Consider the following 20,262-nt stretch of genomic DNA (forward strand, 5'->3'; position numbering starts at 1 on the left):
TTTTGATTTATATCGGCCGCTTAGCATATTTTGTAATTTACTGTTGAGAATCCTTAACGTACCCGGGATCCCGGGGGAGCCCTGGGCCAAGGGCGACGGATGCAACGAGACGAGGCTCGCAGAGAGAGGCAACAGTGGCATCGGGATTGGCGATCCTTGCTACCTCGGGGAGAGATGCCGCCCCTAATCTTCCCTCGCATCTTTCTCTCCTCTCTCCCGCCAGCGATCGCTCCGTCCTCGTCCGTCTCACTTTATCCGACCTGCTATCTGCTCCCCGGTCTCTGCCCCACTAGCTGGCTCCCGCGGGGACCGCCGATAGCATCTCGACAATTTGTACGCCGGTGGATCGTTAAAACTGCTCTCGCCGCGGAGAGGACGCGAGCGCCTCCTTGAGCCTCCTCGCCGTCGAGCTTAATCCAATTTCATTGTGTCGCGGATCCTCGGGGGTCGCGATCGACGCGTGAGACTCGCCCTCGGGACTTCCACGGGTCACTGGCAACGGTGGATGATTTCCTCTTGGCTGACTCCGGGGATTCTTCAACTGCAGCCGCGGTCGAGGCTCCTCGCGACGTGACACTTTCGAGCAGGATAGAGATTCTGAGGGAGAAAACCTTGGGAAATTAGCGACTAGAACTCTATAAGAAAGTGGAGAGTAACCCTGCATCGAAGCTTACCTCCTTGAGATCGACGGAGGATCGAAAATTGACATGCTTCGACTCCAATCAGACGCCGCAAAAAACCGAGGATAGAAAGCTCGCAAAGGCACCCACGCTCCGCGTAAAAATGCCCTGCTGTTGAAAGGAACGTAATTAATAGCGTTCGAAGGAACTTTCTCCAAGCAGTTCGAGAAAATTCACAAGATTTCCAGGCGCCAGGGCCCGTTGGGATCATTTGTCTTACGGTAGCAGAAGAATCCTGTCCCAGGCGTTTTTCGCGAGGATCCCGATGACGTACGCTTTTAACGGCCGGCCGTTTATATTAACGACTTTCCGCCAGGGATTTCGCTAGGAGACTCGGACGTCTTAACATCGGCAACGGTATATGCCTAACCCAGACCTTGTGTTCGCGGTTCAAGCGTATATCCTAGCTATTAGTAAGCGATACCCGGTCCTGAAAAGCGGCGTACGCTGGCTCGAGGATAGCACGTCCTCGTGTTTATTTCTCCGAGCAACGCCAGCGTAATATCTCCACGGTGTCGCGAATGCGCGTCGTCGATTTCGAGTGGAGGCGTCCCTAGGCTCCTCGGTACATGCATCTTTGTCTTTGAAGTCGGATGGCGACTCGACGGAGTCCTTTCAAGGTTCCTGCAGCTTGAGAGATCCCAGTGATAGGGATGAATCGAGTGAAATTGACGGAGCAGGTATTAAGTCCATCCAGTCATTGTTCCTTCGCCACTATCTCTGCTCGAAGAATTTGTTCAATCGTAAGTGCGACCAGCATCCAAACGAAAGAGGAGTTACGCTCATTGGCAGTCGTGGTCGCATGCGGGCCTAGCGGGCCTTTTTCTCGCCGGTGTCTTCAGGAAATCGAGGATCACGATAAATACAAGCATTCTATGGGCCTCCTTAGACCTCCGCAAAGTTTGTAAACTATCCTGCGACGGTGCTAACGACAGTCCAAGTTCCTCGCAGCCGCGCAACCCCCGACGACACGGCTGTAAAGTACCTCGTGCGCGGATATACGTCGAACGCAATGAACTTATGGCTCTCGCACGAGTGGAGGATATTTCAAGCGTCGGGTGCGCTGCAGCTTCCCAGAAATTATCCTAATTTTATCGATAGGCACCGGGGACCTCTGCGTAGATTGGCACGCGAGCTTCGCTACGCGTGTGAATCTCGTTATGAACATTGAACGGAGTCTCAAGGATATTTATAAACAGAAACGGAGGAAATTAGAGTCGCGTGGACGTCTCGCCAGGCGCGCCACCCTTAACGAGCGAAATTATTGCTCCAAGAAGCAGGAGGGTCATTAAGCCGGAGAAAGTTTAGCGAGCGGACGAATGTCGTTGCAACGATGCGCGCGAAACAGGCGGGTAATTTCGAAGAGGGGGCTGTTACGCTGAACTCGAGTCACTTAAGGCTCGCCACGGGGTTGGCGCGTCGCGCGGAATCGGCGTACGAATTCACAGCAAACCGCCGCAATAAAGCCGAGCCCCGTGAGCTCCGCGATCGCGGCTCTTAATCTAAACGCTCTTGCCAGCAAGTGACAGCCGCGATATGCTACCTTGTGGGGAACAGAGGAACGAGGGAGACGAGGGAATTCTCTAGCGTCATTTTAGAAGAGGTGACCGACCACCAGCTATTGCGATCGAGGCGTGCTAGGTTAGGAGGTATCTTTTGCAGATTCTGTGTTTCCTTCCGCAGCAGCTAGCAAAGCAGGGACTACAGAGATAAGGCAAACCTGTCTGATTTGGTGTTGAAAGATTCAAATTCTCAGATTGGTTGCACAGTTTGCGGTATGGTAGAGGCCGTAGCTGATGCATGGCTGTACAGTTGTTGCATCGTTTTTATTGGCACGGCCGATACTATTGCCACAGTGCTGGCACTATTAATCGTCTCTCGCAATCCAGCCGAGTACCACGGGCACAGTTTTTGTCGGTTCTTTCTACTCGACACGCGATAGCGTATCATTACATCCGACTTACATAGTAACTGAAGGGATGCATTACGTATTGAGAAATGGAATTCGAACCGATCCCCAGCTCGCGGTGGATTTCATTTCGCCTTGCGTTTCCTGCCGCCCGCGATAATAACGTCGCGTCCACTTGAATTGATCGATCCTCCGCTTTCGAGAACCTGTTCCCACCCTTTCTTTCGCCTCTTTCTTGCATCCACGCCCGGACTTCTCCGTTTTTACAGCCGCGGTCCAAGATCGCTGCGTAACCTGCTCCAATCCCAGAACTGTACCGTCGTCTTAATTTTCTCCAGAGCTGCGGGGATGCGACTAGATCCACCATGGTTACAGTTAGGCGTAGAAGACAATAAATATGGGTTGATCGCGGACGATCTACACGAAAGTGCCGTAACTGTAACGAGCGGAATGTAGAGAGCGGATTTCATAATTCCCCAGTAGCTCGGGAAGCAAGTATGTTTAAACGAGACCTGTTCCCCTGTTCCGTTTCCGTGTGACATACAGAGCGACACCTCGCGCCGTAAAAACTATTTAGAGGTCGACTTTTAATGAAAGCGGTAACGTCCGCAATGACTGACCACGCAGTCGCTTTTTATCGCCCGCAGAGGTTATCAATACGCGGTGATCTTCTAAAAAAAAGCAAAGCCTTTGTGCCGCGTACCTGCATGCGGTGGCCAGCCTATTTTCAGTGGCACATGAATCATCCGTGGAAGGTGGTCATTATACACGTTCGTGCGTCATCCTGGAGTTGCTTGTAATTCGCGGACAGGGTTGCTTTCTCACGGGATTACTAATTCGGTTGGCCGCGGCACTTGGAAATGGAACAAACGGTTCTAAGCGGAGTAAACGCGGATTTACACGTTTCTCTTTGGGCGAGTGTCAGTGGCTGACACAGAGAAGTGTGAACTGCTCCGTTCCGAACCGGGGAAACGATATCTTTTACCACCGAATTTTTACCATTTTTCCTAGGCAACTTGGGAGAATCCCGAAGCGAATTCTCGTTTCATGGTGGAAAATTGAAAGTACTTGAACTCTAGACACGCGTAGAAAATCCACACGGGGTACCTCAAAGACGAAAGAAAACGTAAGAACAGAAGGAACCTCGCAGAGGAACTCGAAGAAAGGGTGGCGAGTCACCCCATGGCGGCCAGGCAGGTCCAGCGGCAGACGTCGCCTTAACTCCTTATTACGCGTTTCGTCGTCCAGGTTATCGTTACGCGGAGATCTGTCGACTACGAGGAACCTGGCGTGCCTCCGCTACAACCTGGCCTCTGACCCACTTGACTCGGGGGGCCCTGTGTCACGTCGTAAAACGAAACGGGCCCGGAGAACCAGAATCAGACGTCGCGGACGAGTGGCATGCTCCGTTCTCGCTGTCCGCCGGTGCTTTATGCCCGACACGTAACGCGAGCGCGTTCCCCTTTATTTGAATTTATGATCACAAAACGCCGTAAGCGTTTCGCTCCTCCCCGCTTTCTAGCTCCCTCGAGCACACCCTCGCTGGGCTTTTGCCCGCCGCCGCTACACGTTCCCCTTACGCGCCGGTTCTCTAGCGGAAGCTAGATAGATGCCACGCCGGGGCCCGTTTTATGGGTCCCGGTGGGACCGTCGCAGCGGTAATTGCGGCTACCACTGGAACAACGAAGCTGGGAGGAGGCTGTTAGATCGAGGCGTGAGATCCAAGCGATAAGGGGGTTCTGTCCAGGCAGCCTCGAGGGGTGAATGTTCTTGGTATAAGAGAGGAGGAGGACTCTGAGGACGATAGGATAGCCTCTAAGTGTATTACCTTCTCTTTGGACAATGTAGGGTATAGAGTCTGTACACTGTTCCACTTCGATTCACTGGAGATCCATAAACACGGGATGAGAGGCTCACGGAAGTCCGCGATGACTGGTATAGGCAATGCCTTTCTAATCCAAAACATCCAGAAGCTGTCCGTTGACTTGCCTGTCACGCGTTTCCGTCGACCTCTGTGTCAATTACCGTGGACGTCGCGGAATGGTGGCAGCCGTGAACCGCCGGTTCTCGTGTGATTCCGGTTCTCTGGCGGTCGCTCGTTTTCGAGGTGGAAGCACCGACGTCCACGCCTTCCTGCTTCGCCGACGGATAGTCCGGTTTCGCGAGCCCCGTACGGAGCAGGCGGCAGCAACCCCTGCGAGAACGTGCTACACAACTGTGCGAGATCGCGGACAGTGGGATATGCAGAGCCGCGCTTCTGACCTCCCGATCCCCGTGGCCGGTTCCCGGAATCCGGCTAGACGGAGGCGGGTTTTCACGGTCGCCGAGGTGACAATTTCAGCGGGCAAAGACCCACGGACGTGAGCAAAAAGACGGAACTGCCGCGTGGCGATGATCCGCGGGTATCTCGAAATCGCGAGTGCGTGCTAATGAGAGGTCGAGGCAGGCTGACTGCTGGCGGATGTATGCGATGCCTTCCGAGGATCGCTGAATCAGTTCTGTGGTTTCAATGGAGATTGAAGCTACGCTGTTCAAAAATACGGTGCGAGCTTCCTGAATAAGTGGACGTCTTCTTCCTTTCTTCGGATTTGAAGGACTTCGGTGGCTAGAATCATGGAGTATGCTTCGCAGCAGCCCGATTCTCTCGGCTGGGCGTCGTTAAATCGTGCCCATCTATGTGCCTTTGAGACCCAGAAGGGGGAGATAAATCAAATGTCAAGTATCAAGATCAGATCTTGAAGAATACTAGCCACGCATGCTCCACATATTAATTCCTGAAAATTTCTCGAAACTTAAACGTTTTCTTGGAATGGCGGAATACTTTTAGGACATCTTCCAGGAAGAAGCCTGCATAGGAATACTTATCGTACATTGTCATACGAACGTACAGTTTCTCTACGTTTCACTGTAAAAACAGACCCAGATGAAATTCGAATACTTTAGGAAAGGTGGAATAACTGAAGGCATTAAAACGACACTGATGCAATCTTGCCAAAAACAACAAAACCGAGAGAGTCCCATATCTGTCTTCATAAAACCAGGTGCATGCCCAATCAAAGAATCACGCACGCCACAGCACACGTGCTCCAGAAAGGCAGCAGAACTTAAAAGCGACCGATCGGGATCCTGATCCCCGAAGATACTACCGAATCGTGTCCAACATGTCAAGTCCCCCGAGAGCTTCCCCAAAACGCCGTCTTCCGGGAAGCGACGCCGATTCTCGTCCGTGGATGCGGTCTCGGAGAGCATCCCCGGAGGCAGAAGCGGCAGCTCGCGCGTGTCCACGTTGTCCGCATTTAAATTCGCCGGCGGACGGTGGAAAAAACGCGCGTACATATGCATACCGCGGAGCCGGGCGGGCACGTGCTGCGCGCACAGGTGACGTGGTGGCCGCGTGCGTGCCCGCAAAGGCAACGGGCCAGCGCTGGAAAAAGCGGCGAGGGGAAAAAGAAAAAACGTGGAAAAGAAAAACGATGGAGGAGGGAGGAACGAGGAGCCGCACCGACAATAATAATCAAACAAGTGACCCGGTCGAGCCGGTAGAGCGCGCCGTCGCGTCGGACCTGTCTTTCGGGTTCGATCGCGGCAGGTCTCAGCGGCGGGCACGCACACTCTTCCGCCGTCGATACGGCCCGATTTCCGGTTTGAGAAATGCCGATTCCGGTCCCGAAACGGGTCCTGCCCGGTACCGCAAGCTCGTGCGGCGGCCACCAGCACACGCTCGCGCGATCTGACCCCTTCGGGGGGGACCTTGCGACATCCGACTTGGAGGATGACTGTATAGGCGCGTTAACAGTCGGAGATTGCGTAGTGTTCTGGGATATTGATCTTGGGATATTGATGGGATGATTGTGGGATCAGGAACCTTGTTACTCATAAGTGGAGGAAAGAGGAGACACTGGAGGACGGCAGCGATGGTGGTTAAGGGGAGGTTCCGGTCTAGAGCCCCCAAAATAGGTTATATTTAGGAATTAATTAAAGGAAAACTACTATATATAATTTAATGGGACTTTTTGCATTGTATTAAGGATGTCTTAAATTATAGAAATATATTTTTTGTTTTATAATTAATCATTGCATACGGCCCTGGGTAGCCGTTAAAGTCAAGGCGCCAAAAAATTGATCCAAATCGGTGGGCGCTGTATCTCCAAAAGTTATTATCTGATTCGACTGAAACCTTTTTTATTTTGAAGATTATTCTTCTGTCTATGGGGGGCTAAAAATGCAAAAATGACATTTTTTTAGAAAATAACGACACTTCAAGTTTGAAATCACTTTTCCCTGTATTTTTCGTCCTTTCAACGCCTTTGAAAATTATAAATTTTTAATTTTTTGTAAATTTTTCTAGCCCCCCCCCCTAGCCAGAAGTATATTCTTCAAAATAAAAAAAGTTTCAGTCGAATCAGATAATAATTTTTGCAGATACAGCGCCCACCTTTTTCAGAACACTGTTTCGAGAAAAACGCGTTTAAAGTTTCGAAAGAGGAATTAGTCTACCTGCGTGCGCGCAGAAACGGTTTATGACGCCCTCGCGCTTTTCGGCTATAAAATCCTTAATTTTGCGAATTTTAACATAAACCAAACGGCATTTTACTCGGGAAGGGTGGTACTTTCGAAAAATACAAAAAATAATCGAATTTCTGACTGCCTAGTCCCCTTAAGGCGCGGCTGGGCCAGTACGCTGGGGATTGCAAAGATGCTCGAGTTCAAGTCCCATCGCCGGAGGTCCTCTTCTTCCACGGCTCATACCCCCATGCTTGATTGGTGGCGAATGGTTTGATAGAAAGAAAGTGTTCGAACGGGGTGGAATCGCGGTGGACGGAGAGGGTGGGTAGGCTTGGTAGAGCTTTGTTTATAGTAATGTGGGATTAGTAATAGAATCTTCGAATCGTGTATGTTGTTAAGAATCTCTTTACCCCTAAGTACCGGGAATCGAGCACCTAGTGGCGGATCCTAGGGCCCCTCTTTACTTGGAACGACGCGTGTAAACGCACACGGAGATCCGTGAGCGTGTCGTGACCCCACGGCGACCCGACGACCTCGAGGCTCGCGAGGTACGTCCGTCTTGTCGTCGAAGGTGCACCGTAAGCGCGTAATTGCCTGTTTTGCGCGTACGCGTACGGTACGCAATAGTTGCGTAGCGACGGGGCAAAAACGACCATGTAACGTTACGTGGAATAATTCGCTCGTTTGCACGGGCAATGGCCTTGTGGCGGTGGAATCGTCGAGGGTGTGTTGAAATTAGGTGTGGGTGGAGTGGTAAGAGGGAATTGTCGAGAACGTTGATTCAGCTTTGGCAATTAATCATTTCGTAACTATCACATCTCCAATATCAATTTCATTTCACCCCTAAATACTTCGGCACGAGAAGCCAGCGTAGAAGGAAGAAATAATTACTCACGTGCTCATTTCCTCTAACCGTCTTGGTCCAAGCCCAATATACACTCAGAGATTTTTCCAAATTCGAAGTATTTATCTCCAGGAACGGCGCGTGTACCTACAAAACCGAAATACTTGTCCAACGACAGGCTTCCGTGAACGACTCTAGTCGGCCGTTAAGCCGCTCGAGGTTTAATTTGTGGTGCACCTTGTAATGCAATTGTGCGACTCGATGGCAGCGGAGGCTCGGTAAACGGGAAACGTAGCGGCATTATTGTTTTGCCCGGCGATCGGACACGAGCGAAAATCGTGGCCTCAGCGAGGATTCCTAACAGGAATCATGGCATTGTAATGCAATTATCAGTTGCAGTATAACGGGCCGCAGGTTCCTTGGCATTAGTACGCCTGGCTGCAGTCCTTGATTCAGGCGTCGGGGGGTTTTACGATAGCGACGTTTTATAAATTATGAAAAATGGAAAGGAGGAAATTGAAATGTCGCCGGTGCCAGATAGCATCTTTAATTTATTCAGAAATCCTCGTACACGAGAGTTGTACAGGGTTCGACGCTTCCCTCTTGCTTTCCTGATAGAGGAGAATTCTTCCGCGGAGTTGCATCTTTCCTTCAGGTACCGTTTATGAAGCCTAGTGATTAATGAAACCGCGGAGGAAGATCGAAGATATACCTGGACAGAGGATCCTCAGGGCCATCCCAAGTTCCAAACGGATTAACGCGTCAACGACTACTTACCCCGAAGAGTACTACGTACACAGAATTTTCCATCGCATCCGGCATCCAGCACCCCCCTTCGCGCGCACTCGACATACACCCAGAAATATTCGCTCGTCGACCTCGCCGCTGCACAGTGGGGAAATTTCGCGATTTTATGGCCAAAGCCACAAAAATAAATTTTTCAATTCGACAAAATAAATGCAAATGTCAATTGAAGAACTAATATGAGTATCAAATGCCACCAATTTTACTGTTAAATGTTTTAATACAAAGCTCGTATAGACTCGCAATGTTTATGTTCATGTGAGGTTAATTAATTCAGATTTTCAAGTTGCTTCAAACACTTATATTGTGTTATCCAAAGATCTGAAAATAATTTCAAGGCATGGATTCAATTCCTGGTGGTGCGTAAGATATCTTTTTGTCCTCAAAATAATTATGTTTCGGTTTTTCAATTTTCAATACATAAAGTAGTTATCAATCCCATAATATCTTGCAATGATTTTCATTCCTATTTTACGTTGGACTATTTTCATTCTATAAATGCAATTATTATTTGCTAATAGTTGCTAATCTCGTAATTATATGCATTTTTTAAACATGATCCAGTGGGCCTTGTCTAACATACGACATAACCGTGACCGAGACTGGTTCACATGTTATACATTACAAACCTTTTTATTCTTTTTTAAACGATTTTACTCAGCTTCAATCCTCTGTTTGATTGTTTGTATTATGTATGTTTGCTGCACTGTAGCAGAGGCATGCTCTCCAAAGAAAAGAGTGTATAAAAGTAAATAATAAAAAAATCTTTATCGTTCGTAATTTTTGTAAGCGCTGTTCTTCGGATAATTTAGTTTCTCATATATTAGAACGTAAAACTGCCGAATTTTATATATTAAAAATTAGTTTCGAGGTTTCGACCACGAAAATGGATATAGTTCTTCAATCGACATTTGTATTAAATTCGTAAAATTAAAAAATTTCATTTCTATAGTTTTGGCCATAAAATCGCAAAATTTCCCCACTGTGCGCTGCCTCCCCCCGTGCGCCGGAGTGCGTGCTCGCGATCTCCACGGAGCTCCTCGGCCCTACATCACGGATTAGCATCGCATTAAATCGTCGCGGAACGGAGCGGTACGCGTCCGGACGGCGGTGCGCAACGACGGAACCGGGGATCCATTTCACGTAAGCCGAATTCATGAGGCCGCGCTCAGGCAATGGCCTCCGGTTATGACAGACGCGCACAGCTTTCCGTCCACGGAAAAGGGCAACGCGCCTCCTCGTCTACGGCAGCCGAGTGTTCACCGGTCGTTTTTCCATCGGGCGTCCTATCCTCACCTCTTCAGGCACAAGTGTGCCGAGGGCGACGACGTGTCACGTCTCTCCCCTCTCCGTCTCTCTCCCTCGCGGTCGCTTCTCCCGTGTCACCCTCTCCCTCGCGGAGGATCCTCTGGCCTCGAGCGGCCGAGACGGCGGCAGGCAGACAGAAGACATTAAAAAAGGACGGAGAAAGAGAGAAGCCGGTGAGAGGGTTAGACGAGAGGGATCAGGTATCAAGTGTAAAAAAAGAGCCATTGTACGGGAGCATCTGACCGTGGGGTAGGTACCACAGTGGCGATGTTCAGCGGGCAGAAAGAGAACCGAAGGAGACACACGAGGCTGCGCGGAGGTAGAGCAAAGGAGGTAGCTGGGACCGGTGAACCTGGCGCAGAGGTTGCCACGACGCGCTGGCAAGGACGAGGGCAGGGATGGAAGAAAGGGACGAGAAGGGAAGGAGAGAAAAGAATGCGCGAGTGAAGTGAGAGAGCTAGAGGGGGGCCAGGGAGGGAGAAACACACAGAGAGAGAGAGAGAACGAGAGACAGAGCTCTCTTGCATGCACCGAGAGCGTTGGCAGTTTATAAGGGTCCCCCGTATTGTGGATACGTATTATCATGCTAAATATAACATGTTAACTACTTCGCATAATGCCGCCCCGCGATCCTCTCGATTCTTCCCCGTACGACCGTTCGGCGAATCGCGTTTCCGCGCCCAGAAAATTTTATTGCCGCCGTGCGGCAGATGCACCGTCTGCGACACGATATCGTCGCGGTCGTTCCCCAGATGGGAATACTTCCAGACATATTCTTAGAAACGGGTGGTAAAATCACATGGAAGACTGAACGATTTGATTTTCATCGATTTACAATGTTTTCTGTACTCCAATGCTGCGATTAGCATACTTCTGCTGTTAGGGTGTTTTTAGATCTAGGGAGGCGTCTTTGGCGTCTTTGTACGTTTAGCTGGATGCTTCTCGTAGCCATCGAAACGTCGAGAGCTCGAGGACTTTACGTTGCCCGTATGCAAACGATAAATCAGCGGCACAATTAATTAACGATGGAAAGGAATGCACCACGGTTATCGTTTATATTTAGTAATGATTGGAGACCATTGATATTCATCCACGCGCCGCGTCTCTGCCTCTCTGGTTTTTACCGAGAAACGTCAGTCCGTTGCGAAACAGGACACGCCATAACGCATTATTGATGAGACACATTACGCATTTATACTCCGTGACGGACCTTGAAAATCTTCTATGAATTAATTACGCGTTTGTTGAGCGTTACGCGCCGCGGCGTAATCTCGTCATCGGGGCTCCCGGGAGATGACAAATGTACCGCGGAGATCGCGCTGTCGATCGATGCCTCCGCCTCGTCATAAACGATCCGCGACGCGCGGTAAATTGCTCCCCGCTCGTTAGCTAATACGGTATTAACTTTCCAACTTCCCACGGGGCATCGGCGTTGCCTACATTCAAGCAGATCGATTCAGTCGTTCGCAGGCGAAAGAAGCCCGTCATTACCTTGTCCCCGGCAACGCTCAGGTGTGCTCGCCTACCCCTCCCCCGAAAACAATGCCCGTGGTTAACTTATCGGCGCGCAGATTGAACGCGAAAGTGCTCGGGGATTATTCCGCAACCTCGTTTGCATCGCAGCTGTATAAGTCACCCTTGGTTGCTTGTTGGCGATGCCAGCGGATAATACTTTAGGGACATTCCACGCGAACTCGGACAGATTTCGGAGTAAGTTTTCGTAGATTGCTGAAATTTGAATATGTTGTAGTCTTAAGGATATTTAAACGTACCTCAAAGGATTTTTCGAAATTTTGAAAAATGTCGATTTTACAGCTGTTTGAAGTTCAGTGCTAACTTTTTTTCAATACGTTATAGCTATGGAAGTAGTAAACGGATGGAGATGAGCTTTACGGTGCTTATAGAGAAGACATTGAAGTTTTAAGGAAAAATTATTTCAATTTAAAAAAAAATTTTTAACCATTTTTGTGCAATTATTTTAAATAAATGCAGATTTTTAATGTCGGGCGCGATTTTAAAAATTTGAAGAAAGGAGAATATAGTTCTATCCTTCCCCTTGATGGACAAATTTTCAAAAATATGGAAATTTTAAAATTGGCCCTGTAAAAGGTTAGGAATGAAAGAAAGAAACTCAATTTACTAGATAGATAGTTCAATATATTTACTTCATTCCTAACCTTTTGTGGCCTTGAAGATCATAGTCTATCATATGATTGAATTTGTCTTGACAGTCGTTTTCATATTGGGTAATCAAATATATAGCATTGCATTTAAAAAACTGAAAGTCACCCTCGTTTCAAGGAAAATATTGCGAACACCAAAAATTGAGATACCCTATTATGTTGGATATAAAAAACAGTAAGAGTTTTCCTCCTTCAGTTTTTTTCAAATACTTACCATTTTCGAGAATCCTGTATAAGAATATCAGGTACAGCCGCTTGGCCGCTGCGAGTACCCGGTCGATGTTAAAAACCTGTATTTGTTTAAAATAATTGCACAAAAGTGGTTCAAATTTTTTTTTAAACTGAAATAATTTTTTCTTAAAACTTCAATGTCTTCTCTATTCGCACCGTAAAACTCATCTCCATCCGTCTACTACTTCCATAGCTATAATATATTGAAAAAAAGTTAGCACTGAACTTCAAACAGCTGTAAAATCGACAGTTTTCAAAATTTCGAAAAATCCTTTGAGGCACGTTTAAATATCACTAAAGACTACAACATATTCCAATTTCAGCAATCTACGAAAACTTGCTCCGAAATCTGTCCGAGTTTGCATGGAATGTGCCTTTAGTCTTTGGCTCCATGTTTCGAGCCTTTTACGAGCAACATTTGCATAATAAATTTCCGAGAAGCCGCCTCGCGGGCTCCTCGGGATTCCTCGAAAAGTGAAGCTTGATAGGCTTCTGTCGTGCGTTAGTTAATTTGCCAGGTTAGGTAGCAGATGCTGCACTCTAACGATTATTATATGTATACTCTCTACATGTTGTAACGATCGAAACGAGGATAAGGGAGGCAGAATCCCAGAAGCTAGATTTAGATCTAGGTTTAGAGGAGACCCCATGAAAGGGCAATTGGAGGTCTCCGAATGGCATACATTGGCGACCCGATTCGACGCGCGTACTTAGCATAGTCGATCGACGCCGATCCCAAGGCGGAGACGGGGTAACAGCTAAAGGTCGATTCTCCACGGACTGTTGAAGGGGTGTGATGGGCCAGAAGCTGCTGGTGCAGGAGGCGCCTGGCCCCGGTTCCGGTTCGACGAATCGCATGGAAGGTGGCGAAGGCGCCGGTGGGGGGGAGCTACACCATTTCCTCCATCAGTACAACCAGCAGTCCCACAGTCCCGGGCAGAGCCTGCAGGGTGGCCTTCCGCTTCCGCTTAGCCCGCAGTCCCTGAGACACGACGGCTCCTCGAGCGCGGGGATCGTTGGCGTGAAAAGGGAGCCGGAGGACCTCAGCTCGTCCCGCGGCGGCCAGCAGTCCAACAAGAGGCACAAACAGGCCCAGCCGGACAGTCCCACGCCACCGGGGATGTACCATCATCATCAGCATCAGCTACAGGTGAGTCCCGCGAGATATCCATGGGGGTTGATCGAGGGAGTACAAAGTGATTCACTAGCAATTTAGGAACGTAACAGTCAAATAAGTTTCCGTACTCAAAAGTATACTGTCTGAGCCAGGAAACACGTGGCAACTCGTGCAAATCCAATTGACATTCCAGGTACAACAGTACGGAAGTCCCTACGACCCCTACAGCTCGTGCAGCCCGCGGCTCCAGTCCACGGCGTACACGTCGACCTCGGCGACGGGGGCAGGGAACGGTGGGAACCCGAGCGGCCTGCACCAGGAGGCGACGGCTGTCTACGTGACCGGCGACGCTCTACCGCCACTGGCCTCGTCCAGCTCGTCCTCGTTGTCCACCACGACCGCTTCGTACACGAGGTACGAGGTTGTGCCAAGCTCTTACGCGACAACACACGCGATACGCTCGTCCTCGAGCAGCAGCAAAGTCCTGACCGTTGATCTTCCCAGCCCTGACTCTGGCATCGGCGCCGACGCGGTCACGCCCAGGCAAGATCATCATCCGCCCACTGCGCTGCATCAGGTTAGTAGAAACGACAATGAAGGAACGCTATGTTTTGTTCTTGGTTCGGTGGGATCTGCTCCATCCTCGACTCTGTCACCTCGCCTCGCTGGTGCTCAGCTTTCTATTCACCTAGCTGTTTTAGTCGAGTGGATACAGAGATCGGACGTTTTGGAAATGTCGACCCCTAGAGCACCGTGGTCGCTCGTAAAACTTCCATTCTCGCGCGGAGTCGAGTCACCGAATCAAGCGCAAAATTTTCACGCTGCGCGAAGCTAGCTCGAGTGCATTCGACGCGAGATCTTGAGAGATGACTCTCTATGCCTCCCGAGCTGCATTCCTCGAGCCTTCGATCCATCAGGATCGATCTGTTCGTCCATTCGCGAAGCACCTCGATCATCCTCGCCCGTAACGCAACATTGAGTCCGCCAGCCACGATTTAAGTAGCCGGCACTCGTGCAGAACCATCCGCGATCCGTCCGGTGTTTGCGCGCACTTTCGCCGAGGACGTTTCCCCCCGCCCCTCCCGTCCACCCCTCTGGTCACTTTCCATCTCGCGTTGATTTCGTGCCCAGGCACCGTAAAGATGTTTTGATCGGCCTCTAACAAATTAATCGGACAACACCTACCATTAAGCGTTTTATCGCGGCCCCCATCTCCGGCAGATATAACTTCTTCCACGTGCAATAATTTTCTGCCGCGCGCGTACTCCGGAACAGAGAGCTTACACGGCCTGGCAACGATACCGAGCCAGTTTTACATAATCAGCGGCGCATATCTCACCGAGGTGATACCGAGCACGATTATTCATGCCCCGCTGGGAATTGTGTGATACGCGTCGATTCTTTTCCACCGTGTCGTCGACGCGTCGCGACCGTGATCGATGGAAAATTGCGGATCGATCCGCGATCGCGAGCAATATAATCTGGCCGATAATATAATCGTTCTTTGTTTCTATTAGAGAGCACTTAACGCCTCGCGAGCTCCGTTTTCGCGCACAGAATCCCACCACTGCATCACTAATCTCGTACCTCGAGTGAATTAGCTCGGTGGTAACATCTGGTAAAGTGAATCATTTGTACAGCATTTATATAATAACAACCAAGCTGCATTGGCAGCGATAATATGGAAATCAGGATTTAATTAAACAAGATCACCTCTTCGTTATGGCCACGAGAAGCACAAAAAAGCGAATTAGATTGGAGACTGTTTAAAATACTTGCTCGCGTAAAGTCCTCGTGTTACTCTCGCAGCAATGTGATTAATAAACCAACGCCTGTGCCGAACAGAGGCACCCCGGTTCAATTGATCGTTTTAAGGTAGTTCCTAACCAACTGTGTTAGTCAAACTCGAGTTGGGTAATAAACGATAAATATAAAGTAGTATGATAGGGTAGATGTACCGTTTGTGGCAATTGCACTGTTTTTGACCATGTGCATAATTATCTTATTTTTAAATTGCTTGCAGATCATTATTATGCGGAGAATTTCACATGATAAATATTTTGTTTAGTATACCGACAGATATATACGGTTACATTTATTGCTTACACGGAAAAATATATTTTTTAAGAAGTGGAAATAATAATAATAATTTTTAACATCGTATATATATGTAGTTTAAAAAGTTCAATGTTAATATAAATAATTGTACTACGAAAATAGAATATTAAATGGGTTAGCGTAGTGAATTGGAGCAGCAGATCTTTTATAACCAAAATGTTAGAAAAAATGTTCATATAAATTTGAATCGACGTTGCCACGTGGACTGCTCTACGTAATTTCTAAAATATTTGCAGGTAAACCGACTTTTTATGGGCATTTACGCAGAAATTAATAAATTCATTTCGTGACATTCCGAAGTACTTTTGTGTCAATTTTGGTACAGTTCTTGAATATAGTTTTCCTGTTTCAGAATAAAACCTGAAACTATCACCCCCTGTTTCCGACTCTGCCATATGCCACTCTGTTAAAATGCATCAAATTTAATCAACAATTTCTCGCTAACCATGTGGTAAATCGATTTTAAACTTTGCTCAAGGGTTTCTTATAACGAAATTAATTTTGAACGAAATATAAAAGAATCCTTGAATTTAGTAGAATATTCAGGAACTACCTTAATGTTTAATCAGCGCGCTCTTCGCACGATTAAATAACCGATGCGTACGGTATAGCAGTGGCTGCCAAGGAACTACCCCGTGCACTTACACCAATGCACTTCCCCCGAACATCAACCACCCACGATCGCGTAGAATGAAACGAACCAGCAATCTAAATCGAGTCGTCTCCGTCAGAAAGCAGCTCGCGGCGCGTTTCGCGCGCAATTTTCGCGGCCGTCCCGATGACTTCCACGCCGGCCTCGCGAGTTATCCATCAACGCCCACGCGTGTTCGGTTGTCGCGCTTCCGGAAACATTAATCGTCCCGGCGGGGGCAGCGGTTTGTCCGCGCGAGTAAGTCATTAGCATTGCGGTTGACATTACGAATTAGAAAGCACGCGTTCCCCGTTCTGCTCTGCTTGCGAGCCGGCTGAAAATAAAAGCCGCGAGAGTCCACCCTATCGGGGCAGCTGGTAAACGTTGCACGAAAACCGACACCGGCTCGGGTAATTAAAATATTCATACACAAGCCAGCTCGGCGCGAGTCCCCGCTCGGTTTTCATCCCGTTTTCACCGTTTACCACCTCGGTCTCGCTCCGCCGGGCAATTTCGGTCGGATCGACACCGGCGATCGATGACTTCCGCAATACCCGAGCTACCGCGGCTGCCGGCCAGGAACGCGTTCCAGACGCAACACGCCCGAGACTGGTAATTACGGATTAAATCTGCGCGAGCTTTTCGCCAGCGCGCCGCCGCTCCTCAACGTCTGTACGGAGCGTGTAATATCCGCCGCGGGCTGCCCGGAGATAGCGCGGGACGTGGGCCGATATCACCATTAGAGGAATCGCGATCTAGGGAACGTGGAAATCTGGAGGGAAGCGCGGCAACGGATAGCGAAGTGAAATTTGGGAACACGTGTCCTGTTTGGCAAGTGCGCCCTGCAATTCCAGAATTCCACCATTGATAATTCCGCTGTGCCTTCTTCAGATCAAGGAAATTAAACTGCGTCAATTATATTACTAAATTTGACCACCCCCACTTTAGGGAATAAACTAAATTTTAGAGAGTCTAGTAATCCGCTACCCTCCAGAAATCGGATTCCAGATTTTTAAATTTTCAGTTCTAGTTAAAGCTTCAGACCAAGGAAATTAAACTACGTCGATTAAATTACTAAATTTGACCACCCCCACTTTAGAGAATAAACTAAATTTTAGAAAGTCTAGGAATCCGCTACCCTCCAGAAATCGGATTCCAGATTTTCAAATTTTCAGTTCTAGTTAAAGCTTCAGACCAAGGAAATTAAACTACGTCGATTAAATTACTAAATTTGACCACCCCCACTTTAGGGAATAAACTAAATTTTAGAAAGTCTAGGAATCCGCTACCCTCCAGAAATCGGATTCCAGATTTTCAAATTTGCAGTTCTAGTTAAAGCTTCAGACCACGGAAATTAAACTATATCAATTAAATTACTAAATTTGACCACCCCCACTTTAGGGAATAAACTAAATTTTAGAAAGTCTAGGAATCCGCTACCCTCCAGAAATCGGATTCCAGATTTTCAAATTTTCAGTTCTAGTTAAAGCTTCAGATCAAGGAAATTAAACTACATCAATTAAATTACTAAATTTGACCACCCCCACTTTAGGGAATAAACTAAATTTTAGAAAGTCTAGGAATCCGCTACCCTCCAGAAATCGGATTCCAGATTTTCAAATTTTCAGTTCTAGTTAAAGCTTCAGATCAAGGAAATTAAACTACATCAATTAAATTACTAAATTTGACCACCCTCACTTTAGGGAATAAACTAAATTTTAGAAAGTCTAGGAATCCGCTACCCTCCACAAATCGGATTCCAGATTTTCAAATTTTCAGTTCTAGTTAAAGCTTCAGACCACGGAAATTAAACTACATCAATTAAATTACTAAATTTGACCACCCTCACTTTAGGGAATAAACTAAATTTTAGAAAGTCTAGGAATCCGCTACCCTCCAGAAATCGGATTCCAGATTGTGCCTTGATGTCGCAACCCCGCGATTATTGCTCGGCTGGCTCGCCAAACGGAGATCGCGAGATCTGCTGAACGGCGACCCAGAGAAACCGTCGTTCGTTAAAGCGTACGGAAGCCAGGTACGCGCGCGGATCGATAAAAACTCCATTACGCGGTGGTGTACCGTGTGGCGGACGAGAGCTGGCTAATAACGCGGCGAAGTTTGCGCCGCGAGAGCGTTATTACGGCTCTTGCGAACGGGCTGGCGTCGATCCGCGCTAGATATCGGCACACGTGGTATGCAAAAACACGTGTCTCCACGTGTACGGTGCACGCGTTTCGCGCTCGGGCGAATGCATAATGGAGATATCGCGCGAGGCGGGGTGAGCGACGATTTCCGTTCGCGGCGCAATTAGATGAATCGTTGGAGAAAAAGCTCGATCAGCCTCGCGCAATTAATCGCGTCGGAGGCGTTCGTAACTCCTCGCGCCACGTTTCCATCGTCTCTGTTCCTTTTTCTCGTTACCGATGCGCGCTGAATATGCCCCAAGTTCCCATTTAAATCGACAACGATCCCAGCGGCGATCCGGGCGAAATAAGAACGAACGGAGGGTAACGTTGGCGCGCTTGGCTGATCGTAGATCGCGGAACGATCGACGCGATATTAATTTATCGCAGGCTAGATAGGCGGAGGGGGTTGTCGCGGTGGTACGAAACGCAGTTCCTCGGGTTGGTTCGCGGCTCTGGATGGATGGCTTCCGCGATGCCGTTCGTCAGGCCGTGTAACGAGCTGCGGTATAACCGCGTTACATTCGAGGCGACGTCTCGAGGGCCTCGCATGAAGACGTACGAGGGAATAAACCGTTCGGCAGACCGCTTATTAACAAACCACCGCCTGCAAGCACGCGCTGCGAGCCTGCTCGATTTTACGAGACCGCAACAGCCCATTCTATTCCGGCTCCTTCCACCTTTGTTTCGCGGAACAACTTGGCGGATGCACTCCGCCGCGCTGTTCGTAAGTATCGGGCACCTACTCTCTGTGGAATGATCGCGAGGAAGAGTGCAAATTTATTCAACAACTCTAACCAATCTTGCTTCGTTTGGCACTTTAAATTAAAAACAGTGGAAAGTAGTGGATCTGCAGTCCTAATACTTATGAACGGCAGTGGCAGCTTTTGCAGTCGCTCTGGGAGTATCTTGCGTAAGAAAGCTCGAGGAAATTGTTCTAGGTAGGGGAGACCGGGGCTAGTTGACTAATTTTGTTGACTATTTTAACATTTCTAATTTTTATGAATAGATCATTGATATTATGTTGACTTGTTGCACACCAAAAGATTACGAATTTCATTAGGTTTACAGGCTTAATTTTTAAAATTGTTTTAATCGAGTCTAGGTCGTAGTTTTTATTATATTTAGAGTAGTGGGACGAATAAGCCAACAAACCCCGACTTTGGGGTTAGTTGACTTGACATTTACTTTTCAGTTTTAATTTTAACCCTTTGCCTGCGAAAGGCGTATATATACGCAGCCAATTCCATCAATATAGTTTATGAAAGGCGTACATATACATATATACTAGGACCAACAAATTTAAAAAAAAAAATTTTTCACTCCTTCACACTGTTATTTTTTTTATTAAGTATCATGGTGTTAGATACTGTAATTAATTTCTACTTGTTTATTATGGTCTATTTGGAAGACCTGAGAGTGGAGGATAGGGTGTAAAACTGTTAGGGGTGAGTTTGGAGGGATTTGTGGTGGGTGAAGTGGATTTGAGCAGCTAAACTCTTTGCCTCGACTGCATCTTGAGGATAAAAAGTATTCCTATGCTTACAAGGGAACATCCCGAACTCGGAAATTCGAAAATTTCTGAATCTTTGTGAATATGTAGAGAATTTCCTCCTGATTACAACGGAATTTTTTTTGCTGCCCAAATTCACTTTAAGGAGATGTAATTGACCCCTGAAAATTCAGTTATTTTCTGTTATAACTCGTGAACTGTAAAATAATTTTTTTATCAAATGATAGATCTAATC

General features: G+C 48.0%; 1 protein-coding gene across 4 annotated transcripts in view; it reads left to right on the forward strand.

The window, feature by feature from the left end:
* Positions 1–20,262, forward strand: part of Grh (grainy head) — a 133,060-nt gene that overhangs the window by 97,806 nt on the left and 14,992 nt on the right. For 3 of the 4 annotated variants that reach the window (XM_076811171.1, XM_076811172.1, XM_076811169.1), the window contains exons 5-6: positions 13,255–13,615; positions 13,776–14,159. In XM_076811171.1, the coding sequence (XP_076667286.1) occupies positions 13,255–13,615; positions 13,776–14,159 (745 nt within the window). The remainder of the gene's footprint in view (positions 1–13,254; positions 13,616–13,775; positions 14,160–20,262) is intronic. The other variant, XM_076811170.1, reaches the window with a different exon arrangement.

Source organism: Andrena cerasifolii, chromosome 4 (assembly GCF_050908995.1).
Source record: "Andrena cerasifolii isolate SP2316 chromosome 4, iyAndCera1_principal, whole genome shotgun sequence".
Lineage (NCBI taxonomy): Eukaryota > Metazoa > Arthropoda > Insecta > Hymenoptera > Andrenidae > Andrena > Andrena cerasifolii.